The following is a 21,148-nucleotide window of genomic DNA, read 5'->3' as shown; positions in this document are numbered from 1 at the left end:
CAATTACCTTAATAGTAATGTTGACACTGCTGATTTCTGATTGGCTGAAGCCATCACTGATATAAAAACTAAAGGTGTCCATTGATGGTTCAATACTTTCATGGACGTTCTGAAAATAATAAATACGGTTCTCCAACACATCTTGAAGTGAGAAAGAAAAATCAGAACTTTCCGTGTTTCCAAAACCGAGGCGTCTGCCTGCAAGGAAAGTGATCCTTATATGATTGTGTTGATTGTGTTGATCAGCAAATCAGGAATTTTATTATTTATCAGATCTCTCTGCTGCCCATCTCGCCTCAATTTTATTAAGATTATCGTGAGATAAAATACAAATAAAAATAATAAGAAAATTGGGAAAGGGTAGAAACAGGAAAGAAAATTGTAGAGTTTTGTAGAGGGAGGGGAAAGAAAAAAGTACTGACTTCTGACTTTTTTCAGCGCAGCAATAGAATTAAAATCTCAACTTTTTACTTGATCAACTAAAGAAGTACTAGCCGTTTCTGTAACAGAGAACTAGATTAATCAACAAAACCCAAAGTCAAGAGTTTGGTTTTTTTTCCATCTCAAGAAAAAAGTCCAGAAGTAGTTTCCAAGTAGAAACAAAACTAGATATGTTCCTTTCTCTAATTAAAACATTCAATTTTGCTATCTCTGCTACCTCCATCACTTACTCCATCCATTCTTCTATTATGCAGGTTGACATTCCTTTCCATTCCTGTCCATACAGAATTCTCACTTTTTTTGCATATATAGCAAACAGTATCCCACAGCAAAATACAGGTAGTCCTCAGCCTACAACCACTCATTTAGTGACGGTTTGAACAACGGCACAGAAAAAAGTGACTTATGACCGGTTTTCACACCTACAATCATTGCAGCATCCCCGTGGTCACGTGATCAAAATTGAGTGTTTGACCACTGGCATGTATTTACAAGGGTTGTGGCATGCTGCGGACATGTGATCACAATCTGTGGCCTTCCCAGCCAGCTTTTGGCAAGCCAAGTTAATGGAGGAAGCCAGATTCGCTTAATGACTGCACGATTCACTTAACGACTGCAGTTATCTGCTTAACAATTGTGGCAAAAAAGGTGGTGAAATGGGACAAAACTCACCTAACAACAGCCTTGCTTAGAAACAGAAATCTGGGGGTCCCATGGTGGTTGTAAATTAAGGACTACCTGTATGAACTCTGCACCTTACCTGTCCTGGTGTTTTCAATGTACCCATATTTTGGAAGACTTGTGATTTTGACAACCAGGCCTTCTTCACCAAGACCCAGGGAGTGGTGAGGCTGGAGCGGTGTTTGTCCCCCTTCTTCTACCTGAACACAAAAGCAACATTTTGCTCTATCTGGAAATTTGATTTGGAGCATTACTTACAAAAGCTTCTATTTTACGCCCCCCACCCCCCAAACTCGTAATATTTGTGATCTGAAATACTTTGTACGTGTCAACCCCCAGCTCGAATTTCCAAATAAAGTCCAGGGTTTCTTTCATTTCTGAAAACCTTATGGTTTATTGAATACATGACATGGTATTGTAAGCCACTTTGCACAATAGCATCATCTCTAAAAAATTATAAGAAATGACCTGTGACTGTTGATAAACCAAAAAGTTGTATTTTCCTAGGGCAGTGGTGGCTAACCTATGGCACACGTGCCAGAGGCGGCACTCAGAGTCCTCTCTGTGGGCACATGTGCCGTGCCCTGGAGATGGCAAGGGACTGGCCCCCGCCACCCTGGGCCTGCCCACCCAGTCCACCATGACCACTGAGGCTATGCCCACCCAGCACCCGTTGATAAATAAGTGGGTTTTGGATTGAAGTTTGGGCACTGGGTCTCTAAAAGGTTTGCCATCATTGTCCTAAGGAATAGAGTTCTGCTGCAAACAAACAAAAAAATAACTTGGCAGAGCATAAGCATAAAACACATTTCCTAAATATTGAAAGTTTGGAGGTCCCATACAGAAGGGCCTTCAGAATCTGACAGATTTGTAACAGCTGAAACCAGCTCTGTGTGATATTTCAACCTAAACCTTATTTTTGTGTGATGTGACATGATGTTTCATGAGAACAAAGGAGGTGGACCTTGTATCGTGACCCTTCTGGTCCCCATGGCATCCTGGACTTCAACTGTCTCCCTTCTCCACTGAATGCTACTCACAATTCAAAGTTTTTACAATTTTCAATAGTCCTCAACTTACAACTTACATTGGTCATGAAATGAACTTAAGATTCCTTTAGTGATCGTTTGAGCTTACAACGGCACAGAACAAAGAGACTTATGACTGTTCTTCACACTTAACAACCATTGCAGCATCCCCATGGTCACATGATCAAAATTTAGAGGCTTGGCAACTGGCATGTACTTATGACAGTTGCAGTGCCCCTTTTGAGACCTTCTGACAAGCAAAGTCAAGGGGGAAATCAGAGTCACTTAACAACGGTGTTAAGAACTTAACAATTGCAGTGATTCACTTAACAGCTGTGGCACAAAAGATCGAAAAATGGGGGAAAACTCACTTAACTGTCTCACTTAGCAACAGAAATTTTGGGCTCAGTTGTGGTTGTAAGGACTACATGTATACATATATATGTTAGCATGTTAGGATATGGATTTGATTGGCTATCTGATTTGAAGCCAGCGTGCCTGGCTGAGGAATTCTGGGAGTTGAAGTCCACAAGTTATAAAAGGGCCAAGTTTGAAGACCCCTGTTCTAAAATATGGCACTTAACACCGGTGAGGTTAGCAAAAATGTTTAAAAATATATCTAGCAACTGTTGGAAATGCAGACAAAAACCAGGCACTTATTGGTGGACATGCCCCAAAGCCAAAAGATTCTGGTCAAGAATACACATACTGTATAGTTAGAGAAAATTACTAAAAAACGTATAGATTTTAACCCAGAATTATTTTTGTTAGGCATAATTGTAGGAAACTACGAGAAAGAGTGTATATATCTAATTTTACATGTATTAACTGCAACGAGAATTGTATTTGCTCAACATTGGAAAAAATGAAGATTTACCAACAGAGGAATAATTAATTTAAAAAAAAATTAGATTGTGCAGAAATGGATAGATTGACATTGAAAATGAAAGAGAAAGAGGATTCAGTACAGAACCTCACAGGCTATTGACATACCGTTATTTGGTCAGAAAAGGTAACAACTGGAGGCACACTTTGGGCTGCTGTGATAGTAATGGCGAACATCTGGCTATCAAGCTGATTGTTGTCAGCATCGACCACAGAGAAGTAGAAGACATCTGTGATTGGCTGATTGACCCCAGTTTCAAGCTCGGTGAAATATCTGCAGGATAAAAATGGAAGAAGTTGAGCTGGGGTGGTAGGTAGGGACATGAAAGTGTGCGATTGACTAACCATTTAATCTGCTCTAATTGCATCTTGTTTGCCTTGGGGAATAAATTCACTTGCTTGCATTTTCATGTCACTGAGAGGGATGTCATGGCTATGGGGGGTGGGGGGAATAGTTAACAAGGAAGACTATGTTTTATTTTTAACTTTTTAATCAAGCTGGTGCCCTTTAAATCTGCCAGATGGGAAGCTGTTGACAATGCAGGATGGGGATCTGGGGAGCGTTAATTGCAACACAATGAGGGGTGGGTAGGGGGAACCATATGGGGAAAGTCGATTCCTGCATTGACACGAAATTAAAAGTCGGGTCAAGATGAAAGAAATGTCATTGGGATGGATCCAAATAGTGAAGTAGGGAGGTGCAGGAAATGGGCTTAGGGGAAAAAAAACCCCATGATCCTCTGGAGCAGGGGTCTTCAAACTTGGCCCTTTTATGACTTGTGGACTTCAACTCCCAGAATTCCTCAGCCTAAGGAATTCTGGGAGTTGAAGTCCACAAGTCATAAAAGGGCCAAGTTTGAAGACCCCCTGTTCTGGAGGATCTCAGAGGTATATTCAACTGCAGGAAAAATGGAAACCCTGGCCTACTTCCCAAAGGCCACCTAACATCACCAGGTCTGGATGAAAACGCAATTGTTCTTGCTAAAGACACATCCTTCAGATAAAAACAAACAGAAATGTCCAAATCATGAATGGTCCTTTCTTTGTGCCCCCCAAAGGCACCAAATATATGGGTGTCCTTGCTGTGTATTCATGAGAAATGGGACTTGAGAAAGCAGGAACTAGTAGGAGATGGGACTTTTGGTTGGCCTTGAAGACTGATGGTGAATCTCCCGGACACCAAACAGGAAAGTCCCTGCTCCTGCTTTAAATAAACCATGGTTTCCAGAATTCAATAGACTGTAAGTTCTAGTCCCATCTTAGGTATGAAAGCGGGGTGGGTGACTTTGGAGCAATCATCAGGAGACAGTGAGTTCTAGTCTTGCCTTAGGCAGGACCAATCACCAGGAGACTGTGGGATGTAATCCCTCCTGAGGCATGAAAACCAGCTGTGTGACTTTAGGTCAGTGGTAGGCAACCTTGGCTCGTTTATGACTCGTGGACTTCAACTCCCAGAATTCCTGAGCCAGCATGGCTCAGCTTGGAAACCTCTCCCTTTCCCCTCAGCATGGCTGGCTCAGGAATTCTGGGAGTTGAAGTCCACGAGTCATAAAAGAGCCAAGGTTGCCTACCCCTGCTTTAGGTCAATCACCAGATTGCCTTAAACATAAAAGCTGGCTAGGTGACTTTGGGCCAATCACCAGGAGACTGCCTTAAGCATGAAAGCCAGCTGGATGCACTTTGGGCCAGTCACTCTCTCTCAGCCCATTCACCTCACAGGGTTGTTGTTGTGGGGAAACTAGGAGGAGGAAGGCGTATTAGGTATGCTCGCCGACTTATTTATAAAAATAATAAAGGCGGGATAAAAAATATTAAATAACTCATATTGGAAGTCCGTGCCTTTCATGTAGATCAGTGTTTCTCAACCTTGACAATTTTAAGGCATGTGGACTTCAACTCCCAGAATTCCACAGCCAGCAATGCTGGCTGTGGAATTCTGGGAGTTGAAGTCCACATGCCTTAAAATTGTCAAGGTTGAGAAACACTGATGTAGATCGATGCTTTCTTGTTCTGTATTAAGGTCACCGATTTCAATTATTATTTTTTTTTGGGGGGGGGGAAACACATTTGCCTCCAGTGTTAAATGGTGTCTCAGTGAATCTCAGAAAATAGCTGGGGGAAGACTCTGAAGATGGGAACTTTTTCATATCTCTCCTTCCCCCCAATCTTTTTTTTTTTCACCCCTTAAGGTCAGGTCTCTTTTTAAAAAAAAAACAAAAAAAACCACTTTTAACAGCTGATGTCTTTCCTTTCAGGAAAATATTTTTCATTTCTATAGTTCTTGCTTCCCTGTTTCATTAGTTCCAACCTTCACACACCCCCTGGCAGAATATGCAATCAAACCCTAGCTTGTGACCTGCATATTTTAATTGTCAACCCACAAACTACTAAAGACAAATAGTGCTAGGGCTGTTTTTGAGGAAAGCTACACATCTTACGCAAGGCGAGCTGGTAGAAATTTCTTGGGGACATCCCCACAGATTACCTGATTCTTTGATTGTTAATGTCTTCCATTGTGAAATTATAGACCTCCGGAGACTCATCCAAATGCTGTCCAAAGACTGTCCACATAAGACTGCCGTACATAGGAAGAGAAATTAGCTGAATCCTTATCTCAGAATCCTGGGAATTGTTATCCTAAGGGCAGAAGAGAGATTATGAAAAAAAAAAACCCACACATTAAGTCAGATAATCACTGAATAAAATGAAGCATGCCAGGTCAAAAGAAGAATCGATTTGTTTAATATCGAAAAATTAGATCTAAAAGGGAAAAGAAAATTAATCACCACGCATATGTTTGATTTATTGATTAACCCAGGCAATATATATATAATGGTTTTGATTTATTAAAGGGGATGTTGTATTATTTAGATGATTTAATATGGTGGGGAATAGATAACTTTTAGGAAATAGAACAGGATTACATTTAAATAGATAAAATGTGTATTTTGGATATTATGGTTTGTTATGAAGTGAGATAAGGGAAATCTTGGTTACCCAAAGTCTGAAAATTATGGATATCAAAGGTTAAATTGGAATATTGATGAGAAATTAAAAATTATGTAAAAATTAATAACAGGCTATGGATTGTTTATGAAGATTGAATGTAATTAAGATATGTACAAGCTAAAAATTTATTGATAAATGTAATAATGATGTTTTTATTGAGTTGATATAATTAGAAATGTACTGGCTTGAATACGAGACAGTAAATGTTAAGGGAAAAAGAGAAGAAATATCTGATGTTGTAACCTGAGATTTGCACTAAATATTTTGTTATTGAACTATTGATTAACCCAATCACCACGTTGCTTTTTAAATACTCAAATGTAAAATTGGAAAATTAATAAAATATTATATATATATATATATATAAAAAGAAGAGTCCTACTTTATAGCATGTTTGAAAGGTAGTCCTCAATTTATGACTGATCACTTACTGGGTAATTTATGACCCAGTTTCAAAATTCCAATATTTTCGCCCCTGTGGTCATGTGGTTTCCATTTATGGGCTTTTGTAGCATCCTACAGCTACGTTGACAATTTTTTGATGGTTCCCAGTTTTGACTTTTTTGATGGTTCCCAGTTTTCAGCAAAATACCCCCACCGGGTATAATAAGTTCTCTTAACAATCATCATCATATCCATTTAACAACTGTGGCCTTCATGTAACAACCACGACAAAAAGGATTGTAAAATTGGATGTGGTCATGTCAAACCTGGCATGATTGCAACCATATTTCTGGGCTTCACTAGGATCATAAAACAAGAGCTACCTGCAGTATACATAAATTGAGAACAAACTTGTTCTGATGATGTTGTTCTGTACCGTGGCGCCTATTTTAAAATTAAAGGAGAAAAACCATGCAAAGCATTCTATCTTGCAGTTCTAATTCATTAAATACTTTTTAATCATTACCTGAGTTAATGGATTAATTGGCCTTGTGAGTCACTTGATTTTTTTTTTGCCAATTAATACGTTGACTTCATTGATTAAAAAGTATTTAATAAATTAAGAGAGGGACATCCAATTAGTTAGAGTTCTTTTTTTTTAAAAAAAAACTGCTGATTATTTTGATTTCAGTCATGTGTTTATTGGCTGCCTTTAATTGAGTACAAATATTTAATCACTGGGGGGGGGGAAGGTATCAATTAAGCCAAAGATTCTTCAAAACTGCTGATGTCTTCGATACCAAAACATTACAAAATAAAATAAACCTGATGTAGCACCTACATCAATAATCTTTCCGCCATAAACATCACAAAATCAATTGTAGCAGTAAAGGTTACACTTGTACAAGGTGTTATTCGAAATCAGTCAACCCTTAAGAAACACTCAAGTCTTCATTTACGCTAATATTGCTATAATATTTATAAGGAAACAAAATACATAAATAAGGTCAAGCTGATTTATTGCACGTGCCTATAAACAAGAATCTTGTCAACTGAGAGTCAGCGCTAAATTGGAGCTAGGTAAGACTTATCAGAATTCAAGAAGGATTGGATTTAGACCGCTTGTGAGAACATAAGGATTCCAGGCTGGTTCCTCTCTTGACTCCGCCCCCAGGCTTTGTCTGTCCTTCTCCAACACTAGAGGTAGTTCTCAACTTACAGCAATTCTTTTAGTGACTGTTCGAAGTTGCAACAGCACTGAAAAAAGTGATGTATGACCGTTTTTCACACTTACAATCGTTGTAGCCTCCCCATGGTCATGTGATCAGAATTCAGATGCTTGGCAACTGACTCGTATTTAAGATGGGTTGCAGTGTCCTGGGATCATGTGATCACCTTTTGCGACCTTTTTATAAGCAAAGTCAATGAGGAAACCATGTTACCAACTTAACAACTGCAGCGATTCACTTAACAACTGTGGCAAAAAAGGTCATAAAGTGGGACAGAACTCACTTAACAACTGTCTTGCTTAGCAGCAGAAATGTTGGGCTCAACTGTGGTCGTAGGTTGAGGACCACCTGTAATTTTAGAAGAGACGGAGAAGATTGAAGAGCACGTTGAGGAAGACGAGTTAACAATGGCACAACAGACAGGCTCTTATAGACAGGAACAGGGTGGAGGATACAGCAAATAATTGCAAATAATTTAGTTCGGGGATATACCCATTTTTCAGTCTGATTTGAATAATTGCGGGGAAGCTGGAAAAGGAAATAGCAACTGAGACAGCCAAGACCCTTATCTTTGTTGTTGTTAGTTGCGAAGTTGTATCCGACCCATCACGACCCCATGGACAACGTTTTTCCAGGCCTTCCTGTCCTCTACCATCTTCTGGAATCCATTGAAGCTCACGCCTACTGCTTCAGTGACTCCATCCAGCCACCTCATTCTCTGTCGTCTCCTTCTTCTATTGCCCTCAATCTTTCCCAGCATTAGGCCCTTCTCCAGTGAGTCCTTCCTTCTCATTAGATGGCCAAAGGACTTGAGTTTCAACTTCAGGATCTGGCCTTCTAAAGAGCAGTCAGGGTTGATCTCCTCTAGGACTGACCGGTTTGATCGCCTTGTAGTCCAGGGGACTCGCAGGAGTCTTCTCCAGCACCATGGTTCAAAGGCCTCAATTCTTTGGCACTCAGCCTTTCTTTCACAGCCATACATTGCAACAGGGAAAACCATGGCCTTGACTATCCGCACTTTTGTTGGCAGGGTGATGTCTCTGCTTTTTAGTGTGCTGTCTAGATTTGCCATAGCTTTCCTCCCCAGGAGCAAGCGTCTTTTAATTTCTTGGCTGCGGTCCCCATCTGTGGTGATCTTGGAGCCCAGGAACATAAAATCTGTCACTACCTCCATTTCTTCCCCATCTCTTTGCCAGGAATTGAGAGGGCCGGATGCCATGATCTTGGTTTTCTTAATGTTGAGTTTCAAGCCAGCTTTTGCACTCTCCTTCTTCACCCGCATCAAGAGGCTCTTTAGTTCCTCTTCACTTTCTGCCATTAGAGTGGTATCATCTGCATATCTTAGGTTGTTGATATACCCTTATCTTATAAAAGGCAACTCAGCCCAGGTGCAGAGCAATTTGGGGAAAAGCGTTTCGTAGCATTCAAAGACACCCCATATTAATGCACTACAAAGTGCAATTTTTCTTGCGGTTTAAAAGACGCTAAATTCACCCCAGATGAGCTCTCTTCTCGGGGGCAGACTTTACATAAAGAACGGAAGAGCGAGAACGAACCGTCGACTCCTACCCGTGTCGTGTACCCGTTTTACCGTCGGTGTCCTCTGTGCTGCGAAGCACTATTTTATCGACGGTTCCATCACTGCGAGTGAAGGTTTTCCTCTTTATCGAGGAACATCCTAGAAATAGACTAGATAAAATACTACAAGATGGAAAAAAAATATCAGAAAAGCCAAGACACCTAGTGGGCACAAAGGGAGACTTCATATAAAGCAGGGGTCCTCAACCTTGGCAACTTTAAGACTTGTGGACTTCAACTCCCAGAATTCCCCAGCCTTTTTTCTCTTTCTTTCTTTCTTTCTTTCTTTCTTTCTTTCTTTCTTTCTTTCTTTTTCTCTCTTTCTTTCTCCCTTTCTCTTTCTCCTTTTCTTTCTTTCTTTCTTTCTTTCTTTCTTTCTTTCTTTCTTTCTTTCTTTCTTTCTTTCTTTCTTCCTTCCTTCCTTCCTTCCTTCCTTCCTTTCTCCCTTTCTTTCTTTCTTTCTTTCTTTCTTTCTTTCTTTTTTTCAAGATTTAGGTAGGAGAACAGGTTAAAATCTTTGTCAAGCAGGAATATTCAAGGGGGATGTGTGTGAGCCTTTTACATTACAGCCTTGTCTTCTCTGTGAAAGGATGGCTTTCCTGGCCCAGGATTAGCTGTTGTCTGTGCATCATAAAAATGCAAACAGAGATCGGCCTACGTGCCCAGACTGTCTTAGCGGGCTCTGTGAAACGCCAGAAAGAACAGGCCAAGTTCCCACCTGCATGAAAGTCAGAATAAGGCGCGTTTTTTAAGCAGCAGGAAGGATGTTGCCTTTGACTTCCTGCTAGAGCCACAGGCAATGTTTCCTTTGTCTGGATGTAAGTAAAAAAAGAAAGCTAGAACAATTCCAACTCAGAGCAGGCTAAGAGATGCTCTTGGGAGGCGACCCATCTCGTTCTCCCCGAGTTTGATGAGACACAATCGCAACCCTCATCTCTAGAGCGCTGAGACTCATTGATTATTAGGACTAAAGGTAAAGATTCCCCCTATCCAGTCGTGTCAGACTCTAGGGGTCGCTGCTCATTTCCGTTCCTTAGCTGAGGGAGCCAGTGTTGTCCAAAGACATCAAAGGCACATGGAATGCTGTTACCTTCCCACCAAGCTTTCCTTGTTTGTGTGGACCAGTTGCTGACATGCCGCAGCCCCGATACTGGTCCATGGACCAGGGGTTGAGGACCCCTGGACTAAATGGTGACAAACTACCCCCCTAGTGACAGATTTTATCTTCCTGGGCTCCAAGATCACCACAGATGGGGACTGCAGCCAAGAAATTAAAAGACGCTTGCTCCTGGGGCGGAAAACTATGGCAAATCTAGACAGCATACTAAAAAGCAGAGACATCACCCTGCCAACAAAAGTACGTCTAGTCAAGGCCATGGTTTTCCCAGTTGCAATGTATGGATGTGAAAGTTGGACCATAAGAAAGGCTGAGCCCCAAAGAATTGAGGCCTTTGAACTCTGGTGCTGGAGAAGACTCCTGCAAGTCCCTTGGACTGCAAGGCGTTCAAACCAGTCAGTCCTAGAGGAGATCAACCCCGACTGCTCTTTAGAAGGCCAGATCCTGAAGTTGAAACTCAAGTCCTTTGGCCACCTAATGAGAAGGAAGGACTCCCTGGAGAAGAGCCTGATGCTGGGAAAGATGGAGGGCAAGAGAAGAAGGGGACGACAGAGAAGGAGGTGGCTGGATGGAGTCACTGAAGCAGTAGGCGTGAGCTTAAATGGACTCCAGAAGATGGTAGAGGACAGGAAGGCCTGGAGGAACGTTGTCCATGGGGTCGCGATGGGTCAGACACAACTTCGCATCTAAAAACAACAACTACTACCCCCTAAAGCCATGATCAGCAAGGAGAAAGCCACAAAAGCAAGGCACCGGATTCAAGCACAGGATACACTTTAAAATGTCTATGCCTAGGAACACTGGGAGAAGCAGAAGGGGAAGAAGATAAGATGTGATAAGGATAGTCCTTGGATTATCCTGAGGAACAAGCTCTCCTTGGTAGTTCCTTGATGGTTTTCTGTTTCATTGTTTGCTTGGTATTAATCCCTGCTTATCTGGATGGCGGCAACGATGTGTTCTCATCCCTGTTTCCTTCCTAAGCTTTTTTATTGTATCTTTTGAATGGTGTGCAAAAGGGGTTTACCTCTATGTGTCTAGTGATGGCTGATTGGTCTGAATGCCAAGTTTCCAGAAATTCCCTAGCACAGTGATGGCGAACCTTTTAGAGACGGAGTGCCCAAATTGCAACCCAAAACCCACTTATGTATCGTTGGGTGCCAGGTGGGTGTGGCCCATTGGGAGGGCGTGGCTGCAATGGTAACGGCAGACTGGGTGGGACTAAAAAGTTCAATCAAGCAATTCCAACTTTGCAATAACTTTTTTTCCCGCAAGAAGTTGAAATTGACTGATTGATTGAACCTCTTTTTTTTGTACATGGCGGCAGAGGCCTAAAGCGAAAAGGTTTATAAAACCCAGCTGAAGGCCTAGGACTGGGACGATGGCGCACATGCCCACAGAGAGGGCTCTGAGTGCCGCCTCTGGCACCCGTGCCATACGTTCACCACCACTGCCCTAGCATTTCTGAATTTAGCTTGGTGTAAAACGAGGGTAAAACTATAATGCTTATAGTTTCCCAGTTGAAATTATGGTCAAATCTGTCCATATGTTGTGAGATTCAGGAGTTTTCAGTGTGTGCTGACTGCCAGTTCATGGATGCACACATGAAGAACGGTTATAGGAACTGGGCATGGCTTGTCTAGTGAAGAGAAGGACCAGGGGAGACATGATAGCAGTCTTCCAATATTTGAGGGCCTGTCACAGAGAGGAGGGGGGTCAACCTATTTTCCAAAGCACCTGAAGGCCAGACAAGGAATAACGGATGGAAAATGATCAAGGAGAGATTCAACCTAGAAATGAGGAGAAATTTCCTGACAGTTAGAACAATCAACCAATGGAACAGATTTCCTTCAGAAGTTGTGGGAGCTTCCTCACTGGAAGCTTTCAAGAAGAGACTGGACAGCCATCTGTCAGAAAAGGTGTAGGTGGGTCTTCTGCTGGGTGGGGGGGTTGGTCTAGATGACCTACAAGGTCCCTTCCAACTCTGCTATTCTGTTAGTGCCCTGCCTGCCTATCCTACATAGTGGCTGTTACTGTCTTTATATAATATGTTCTAGAATCTAGATAACTCCTGTTTTGTTTTTTTCTTGAGCTACTAGGTCTTTTGGTTAACTTAAAATGTTTTGCTTTGTGTGCTATAGTGATGCTGTGTGATTCAAACAGTCTGTTGCTTGTTTCAGAGATATTTTTGATGTATGGTAGTATCTTTTTCATTACTGGGTTGGTTGTGCTATAGTGCATTCTGTGGTCAAGCACTCTTTGATAATGATTGATATTTGATGATTAATATAAATTTTAAAAAATGAACAATTCCTCCAGTCTTCCTCCAGGCTCCATCCATCACACTCAGACCCAGAAATTTATTCCTGAGATTTTATTATCCTCATTTTAAATATAACAGTAAGGAAAGATAAAGGTGAGTCAGCAGTATTATGTGGTCCATAGAAAGTGTGTAGAATCCTGTGCTATCTTAATAGAAAAATAGTGCTGGGAAATTATTGCTTGATCCTGTATTAGGTGCATTTACAGTAGTGGCCAAAATTGTGGAAACCTTTTGGGGAAAGTGTACAGTAGAAATGCCACCTTTGGTTAAGTTTCCACGAATTTTTTTTCTAATTTCTTTATAACTGTAGCCTTGTTCATTTAATAATACTATTTTGCATCGCTTTCTGGGCAACCAGTCAACTCTTTGCACCATTACTTTAATTTTATTACGTTTTACAAGCTCCCTCGATGAAAGAACGCAAAAAAACCCAACCAACTTGATAGCCATCACATAACACACTGACAAATGTCCTCCTCTCAGCTTCAATACATGAGGTCAATAACTTAATCCTACTGTGATCTGATTAGCTCATTGCCAAAACAAGATGATACCTGACTGGCTCTCTAAACACTCATGCTCATTGGCTACAATCAGAGGAAGGAAAGCTACCTGATATCAACCTAAGCAAGTTCTGCTTCCTTTTTCTGCTTCTTTGGCTATACCTTTTCATAGAATACAGTACAGATAATTGAACAAACTTTGTTGTATTACATTCTTGATTAAATTATCTTTCCATTGATATATAATTTTATGGTACTACTCCAAAAAAAAGTAGTGTTATTAGCCATCAAACCTCAAAAATACACTTTTCCCAAAAGGTTTCCACAATTTTGGCCACTACTGTATCTACTTCTGTTAAGGACAGTGAATGGTGGGTGCTTAGCTATGTAAGATCAAGCAAGGTTAAGAAAACGACTCAGGAACCAAAAGAATTCAGTATGTTGAGCAGGTACAGGTCGTCCTTGACTTATAACAGATCGTTTAGGGAACATTTGAAGTTACAACGGCACTAAAACTTTTCACGCTTACGACCACTGCAGCATCCCCATGGTCATGTGATCAAAATTCAGACCCTTGGCAACTGACTCATATTTATGACAGTTGCAATATCCTGGGATCATCTTTTGCAACCCTTCTGACAAACAAAGTCAATACAGAAGCCAGATTCACTTAAGAAGCGGCTTACTTAATTCACTTAACAACTGTCTCGCTTAGCAATAAAAATCTGGGGCTCGTAAGTCAAGGACTACCTGTAGATAAGTAAAAAGCAGCATTGTGGTATTTTTCAGACTCTTGGAATGTTTTAGAAAGCGAAAATGTGAAAGAGCAGGATTAGAATCAAGGAATGAAAATAACCAGGAAAAGCTAAAATGGTCTCAGCCCATCACAAATAAATCACGTTTTACTGAATTAATCCAACTGGCTAAGTTTGCAAGTAGTTGAACTATCAGCTAATTATACGGAAATATATATTAGCCAATTTGTTTTCTCCTAGTATCCTAGTACCGGATCACAACGTAAAAAAACCTTGATTAATAGTAGATGCATTCGAGCCATAAAAATGCTTTCACGAATAGTTGGTTACCCATAAAAGGTTATGTACAGTCTACTCTAGAGAGCCTCTGTATCAAGATACTGCAGTTGTTTCTATTGTAGCTAAAGTGTAGTTTAGCCTCCAGGTCCTTTCCAACTCTGCTTGTTTGATGAAGGGAGAAGTCATGAGAACTTCCTGACAGTTAGAACAATTAACCAGTGGAACAACCTGCCTCCAGAAGCAGTGAATGCTCCAACACTGGATGTTTTAAAGAGACTGGGCATGTCTGAAATGGTATAGGGTTTCCTGCCTGAGCAGGGGGTTGGACTAGATGACCTCCAAGGTGCCTTCCAACTTTATTATTATTATTCTCCAAAGCGCCTAGAGGCAGGACAAGAAGCAACGGGTGGAAACTAATCAAAGAGAAAAGCAACCTAGAACTAAGGAGAAACTTCCTGACAGTGAGAACAATTAACCAGTGGAACAACCTGCCTCCAGAAGCGGTGAATGCTTCAACACTGGAAGTTTTTAAGAAGAGACTGGACAGCCATTTGTCTGAAATGGTGTAGGGTTTCCTGCCTGAGCAGGGGGTTGGACTCGATGACCTCCAAGGTCCCTTCCAACTTTATTATTACTATTGTTATTATGTCATTTTAACAAAAGAATTTTTGACCCCAGAACTTTACAAGACATGGGCTGTCTTACACCAGAGTCTGTCCAGAGTCACAAAGAAGTTGTCTTCAGCCATATGATCACCAGCAGCTCTTGTTATTTGTCAGGGACATAGAAAAATGTCATTTTCGAAGCTGCTCTGAGCTTTATAATTCAAAAACAAAAACATCAGTTTCAGAAAATGCTCTGAATTTAGGATTCCCTTGGATCTTCAATTGCCAAGTTTTGACCTGATCACTCAAAACTGAATTTTGCACAAAACCCAAGACCAAACCAGGTGGTTTCCTTTGGCTCCTCCCCTTTCCTTCTGTCTAAATGGTCAACCCTACATTTTCTATCTCCTTAACTCTGCGACTGCTTTGAACCCACCCAAGGTATTAATATACTAAGATACAGATTAAAGCTGAGCTATCAAACAAACAAACAAAAAATAGATCAGATGCTTACAGTATAAGCAAAGTGGGATCGAGTGATGATTGCAGAGCTTTTGCCAGCCACAGTGATACTCAGCGAGCAGCTCGGATCCAGCCTTGGCCCATTGACGTTGACTGGGGTTACTTCCACCTTGAGCAAAATGGCGTCTTTGGTGGTGCCATCGGTCACTGAAATTTCCACGCTGTCTTCTTCTGAGGATGAGCCATCATGGAGATAATGCAAGTAGTTCCTGGTGACTTCCTCGTAGGTGAAACTGTCGCCTTCCCAGAAAGAAAAGCTAAAATCAGAATTTTCTCCTTCACGTAACATTAAGATAAATCCCCCTAAGTAAATATAGAAACGTGCCTCGGTCCAAGGAACAGTACTCTTTATAGTGACCCCGAGTGAAATGAGGAAGCACCGATTTCATTCAAGACTGGAATGAATTTATGGACAAGAAAAGATTTTCCTTGGTAGTTCAGAAATTCTGTTTTAATGGCTAACAATTGAGAAGAATCTCGCTTCATTCATGGAACTGAGCAGATACAATTAACCAGTGAAACAACCTGCCTCCAGAAGCAGTGAATGCTCCAACACTGGAAGTTTTTAAGAAGAGACTGGACAGCCATTTGTCTGAAATGGTATAGGGTTATCTGCCTGAGCAGGGGGTTGGAGTAGATGACCTCCAAGGTCCCACCCAACATTTTTATTATTATTATTATTATTATTATTATTATTATTATTATTATTTGCAACAAAATACAGGTAGCGCATGCTTAAGGACCATCCTGTTTAGCAAACATTACAACAGTGGCTGAAAAAGTAACTTTACCACCAATCCTCACATTTGTGGTGGTTGCAGAATCCTGCCGACTTGTGATTGTCATTTGCATGCTTCATAACAAACCGAGTCAACGGAGAAGCCGGCAGTAAAAATCACAAGTCGTGATCATGTGCTGTCTCGCTCAATGACCTGTGGGTGACTCACTTTAACAACCACAACAGAAGTAAGCCCGTTACGGTAAGGCAGGGGTCTTCAAACTTGGCCCTTTTATGACTTGTGGACTTCGACTCCCAGAATTCTGGGAGTTGAAGTCCACAAGTCATAAAAGGGCAGAGTTTGAAGACCCCTGCGGTAAGGTGATGCTTAGTAATCATAGTCATCAAGCAAGGACTACCTGCAAGCATTCATTTTGCCTTTTAGTGGATGCTTGCTTCTTCTTCGTAACGTGAAAGATCACAGACAAAACAACGGGATGAGAAACTTCCCCCGCACCCCCAAGCATACCGGTGGTCATGTGGACTGGGAATCCGGAGCTGTGTTTGAGTAGAACTCCATGGTGAGGAGGCTGTACCACTTCAAAGAAGAGATCCTCAGCGGCAACGGGCGCATCACTCAACGTCAGTTTGATTCCTTAAAGCATCCAAATACAGAAGGGAAGAAAGAAAATATATTTAGACGTTTAACCTCTAATCGCCAAGTGGGCTGCAGTTTATAAGCAGGTGACAGCAGAGGAAAGGCAGTCAGTGGCCCTTCGGGTGTTTGAGGCATTAGAATACGGTTACAACAGTTCATTTAGTGACCGTTCAAAGTTATGACAGCACTGAAAAATGCGAACCACGACCGTTTTTCACCCTTACGCCCTTTGCAGCCTCCCCGGGATCATGTGATCAAAATTCAAGGCTTGCAATGGGTTCATATTTATGACCGTTGCTCTGTTCCCAAGGTCATGCGATCCCCTTTTGTGACTTTCTCACAAGCAGTCAATATTATTATTATTATTATTATTATTATTATTATTATTATTAATCACAGTCAGCCAGATGTTCAGACTGCATTTGGCATTTTTGTCTACCTATCGAGTCGTTCCCAAGGACCTGGGATAGGCAGATGTGGAAGTTTGATGGTATTACAGATATCGTCGCAGGATGGAAGCACTTCCTAGTAAGGCCGCCTTTTGCAATTGACTAATAGCGAATTTGTCAATGCCAATGGGGTTCAAGTGGTGCTCCAGTTGTTTTGGGATTGCACCCAAGGCGCCTATTACTATTGGTACTACCCTTGCTTGCCTTTGCCACAGTCTTTCTATTTCTATTTGTAGGTCTTTGTATTTTGTTATCTTCTCCAGTTCTTTCTCGTCTATTCTGCTGTTTCCAGGCACTGCCACGTCCACGATCCAGACTTTTTTGTCTTTCGACAATTGTTAAGTCCGGGGTGTTATGTTGCAGGTGCTTGTCTGTTTGAATTCTGAAGTCCCAGAGCACTTTAACTTTATCATTTTTATTATTTTTATTTTTATTTTTATTATTTTTATTATTATCATCATCATCATCATTATAACGTAGTACCAATAATACCAACTGGAGCACCACTTGAACACCATTGGCATTGACAAATTCGCCATTAGTCAATTGCAAAAGGCAGTCTTTCTAGGAACAGCTTCCATCCTGTGAAGAGATCTGTAATACCATCAAACATCCACATCTGGCTATCCCAAGTCCTTGGTAAGGACTCGAGAGGTAGATAAAAATGCCAAATTCAGTCTGAACATCTCTGGCTGACTGTGCAATGATCAATAATAGTAATCATAATAAAGTTGGAAGGGACCTTGGAGGTCATCTAGTCCAATCCTCTGCTCAGGCAGGAAACCCTATATCATTTCAGACAAATGGCCTGTCCAGTCTGGGGAAGCCAGGTTCATTTAACAACCGAGTTACTCACTTATCAACTGCAATGAGTCACTTAACAGCTATGGCGAGAAAAATCATAAAATGGGGCCAAACTCACTTAACAAATGTCTTACTTAACAACAGAAATTTTGGGTTCAATTGTGGTCATATGTTGAGGACTACCTGTACTTGGATCCTAACACTGATCAAAACGCCCAGGTGTGCGCTCTTCAGCAACAGTACAGGTAGGTCCTCAACTTATGGCCGCTCGCTTAGCGACTGTTTTGAAATTATGACAGATTCCCCCTAAAAGTTACTTACAACCTGGTTGCAAAATCCGACAACCGCCTACCCAACCCCTGTGACCATGTGACTACATTTTGGGTGCTTGGCAGCCAGTCCACATTTACGGCTGTTTGCAACTTCCCACCGTTATCTGACCACATTTTTTACAACCAGCATTTCTGGGTTTTAGCAAATAATGGGTTCGCTTAGCACCCGCAATATTTGCTTAAAAACCACTAAAAAAAGAAAAAAAATGTAAAATTGGGTCGTTCATGGGGGTGACCCACTTTAAGTGACCCACTTAAGCGATTCTGGCTTAAGATTGTTATGGGTAGGTACCATTATGGCTGTTAAGTTGAGGATTACTGGTAGAAGGGCAGATTTCCTGATGAATGCCACTATACAAAATCACTATACCAGGGGTAGGCAACCTTGGCTCTTTTATGACTTGTGGACTTCAACTCCCAGAATTCCTGAGCCAGCCATGCTGAGGGGAAAGGGAGAGGTTTCCAAGCTGAGCCATGCTGGCTCAGGAATTCTGGGAGTTGAAGTCCATGAGTCATAAAAGAGCCAAGGTTGCCTACCCCTGCCCTATACACACATTGGAAATTGAAACCATAGGTCGAATATTCCCTTTGGGAAACTGAACAGGGTTGCATTGGTTGATATATTTCTGTTTAAATATTACCTTCCTCACCTTTTGAAGCAAAAACTACCGTAGGTAAGGGCCAGATCACCCATTAAGATTCCACACAAAAGGATTCAAACTCAGAAGGATCCTATGCATGGTTTCCAGGTGAATTTCTTCAATTACATTTTATGTCTTCCTTTCGTCACTGATCTCCACAGCAAAGTGCGTTCCCAGACCCTTTTATCGATGTTTAATTCCTCTACTGAACATTTGGTTCCTGGACTGGTGCCAGATAATTTACGGGCAGTCCCCTAATTGAACTGCTACTGCTATGAATTATAAATATAGCCTAGTGTGTACCTGAAGCCCCTTGATGAACCAGTCTTTTCTCCTTACCAATAGCAGCTCTGCCTCCTTGGCTGACCTCAAGCACCGGAGCAGTAATCTGGAACAATGGAGGCTCTTCATCAGTGGAAAGCAAGTGGATGGTAAACACCATCTCAGGACTTATATGTTCTCCATCGGACACTAAAAGGAATTGCTGGAGTGAATATGTTGCATAAAAGAATCAGGCTTAAAATTACTCCTTCCTTATGTGGATGTGAAAGATCGGATGCGAACCCCTAAAAGGTTGGGCTTGACTCGTAAAGTCTCAATGTCAAGCCTTCCCAGGTAGACCAGACAGGAGACATAATAAGATGAACTGATTCTACTTTATTATAAGGATATATTAAAAGAATCTTCCAAGTCTGAAAGTACAAATCTCACACCATTACTTTTTACCTCCTGATAAGTTAGGATGGATCTTTTCCATGTTTCTTTCTCTGCCTCTTATTCAGTTCCAAGCTCCTTCTCTATTTATCTGATCATTCTCTAGGTAGCACCTCCTACTTCCATTCTCACATTCCATTACACCCAATAACGTTAAAGGTGCTCTAGGCAAAACCACTCACAACAACATTCCCAGGCTCAGCTGAGTTAGGTTAGGGGGTCCCACAATACACTAATTCTCCTCCCTTAAACAAGGTAAGCATGTTGTGGAAATGGGATCAATGAAAGGGTCCCCGGGCACCTAAAATATGACTCTGTCTTTCAGTCTTCCTTCCCAACAACATTATTATTGTTTTAAAAAGTTCTATTATATTTTAACTCATTCCATATCCAGCATTTGCCATTCCCATCTCTGCCACGCACAAACTGTCTGTGAGAAAATTATTTATGTATCGTGGGGGCGGCAGATCGAAGTCCAGAATCAGCTTTGCTACTCAATACGCAAAAGTAGGCAAAAATATGATGCTTAGCCTTCATCTATGATGCAATGCATCTAGAAGAGAAGAAAAGGGGAACATCTCTTTATATCAGAGTTTTTCCAAGTTGGCAAGTTTAAGATGTGTGGACTTCAACTCCCAGAATTCTTCAGCCACAGTGCTGGCTGCGGAATTCTGGGAGCTGAAGTCCACACATTTTAAACTTGCCAAGTTAGAAAAGCAGTCTTATATCATTACAAAGGTGGGGCAAGAATAAGGAGCCTTTTTTAAAAAAATATTCCTATGCCTTAGATCAGTGGTTCTCAACCTGTGTGTCGGGACCCCATTTGGGGTCGATCGACCATTTCATGGGGGTCGCCAAGCAAGGCTGTCTGCCATTTTTTTTGTCCGCCATTTTTTTTGTCCGCCATTTTTTTTTGTCTGCCATTTTTTTCCCTTTTTCCGGCGGGTGCCTTACCTCCCTTGGGCTGGGCCAGCTGGTGGTCGGCCTGCTCCGTCTCTGCTGCTTGCCAGCTATGCCTCGGCCGGTGCAAGGGGCGGAACCACGCATGCGCGGCACTCCCAGGCAGGGAAAGTCCTTGACTTACGACCGGTTTAGTCCTCGACTTACGACCGGTTTAGTCCTCGACTTACGACCGGTTTAGTCCTCGACTTACGACAGGTTGGGGTCGCGGCATTAAAAAGGTTGAGAACCACTGCCTTAGATGAATAGTAGCAAGGGGAGGGGAAAGCTGAGAGAACTGCTAGAGCAGGGGTAGGCAACCTTGGCTCTTTTATGACTCGTGGACTTCAACTGCATAGCTGACTCAGGAATTCTGGGAATTGAAGTCCACGAGTCATAAAAGAGCCAAGGTTACCTACCCCTGTGCTAGAGGAATGAAGCAGGCAAGGAAGGATGAAGCATTCCCTTGAATCAGCAGAACTGGTGAAAGTTTCAATAATTTTTTTTTATAGTCTTCTTGACTTAGATCAGCCATGTCAAACTCGCGATGTCACGTG

General features: G+C 41.6%; 1 protein-coding gene across 1 annotated transcript in view; it reads right to left on the bottom strand.

Moving 5' to 3' along the window:
• FRAS1 (Fraser extracellular matrix complex subunit 1) overlaps window positions 1–21,148 on the bottom strand; it is a gene marked incomplete at both ends in the record, with an annotated part of 156,298 nt that overhangs the window by 37,539 nt on the left and 97,611 nt on the right. The window contains 7 exons of the mRNA XM_015827704.1: window positions 8–198; window positions 1,202–1,322; window positions 3,144–3,309; window positions 5,521–5,672; window positions 15,329–15,576; window positions 16,584–16,709; window positions 19,278–19,409. Of these exons, the coding sequence (XP_015683190.1) occupies window positions 8–198; window positions 1,202–1,322; window positions 3,144–3,309; window positions 5,521–5,672; window positions 15,329–15,576; window positions 16,584–16,709; window positions 19,278–19,409 (1,136 nt within the window). The remainder of the gene's footprint in view (window positions 1–7; window positions 199–1,201; window positions 1,323–3,143; window positions 3,310–5,520; window positions 5,673–15,328; window positions 15,577–16,583; window positions 16,710–19,277; window positions 19,410–21,148) is intronic.

The sequence above is a fragment of the Protobothrops mucrosquamatus genome, unplaced genomic scaffold, assembly GCF_001527695.2.
Source record: "Protobothrops mucrosquamatus isolate PMUCROS unplaced genomic scaffold, P.Mucros_1.0 scaffold3891, whole genome shotgun sequence".
Lineage (NCBI taxonomy): Eukaryota > Metazoa > Chordata > Lepidosauria > Squamata > Viperidae > Protobothrops > Protobothrops mucrosquamatus.
This window is presented reverse-complemented; position numbering and strand designations above follow the sequence as displayed.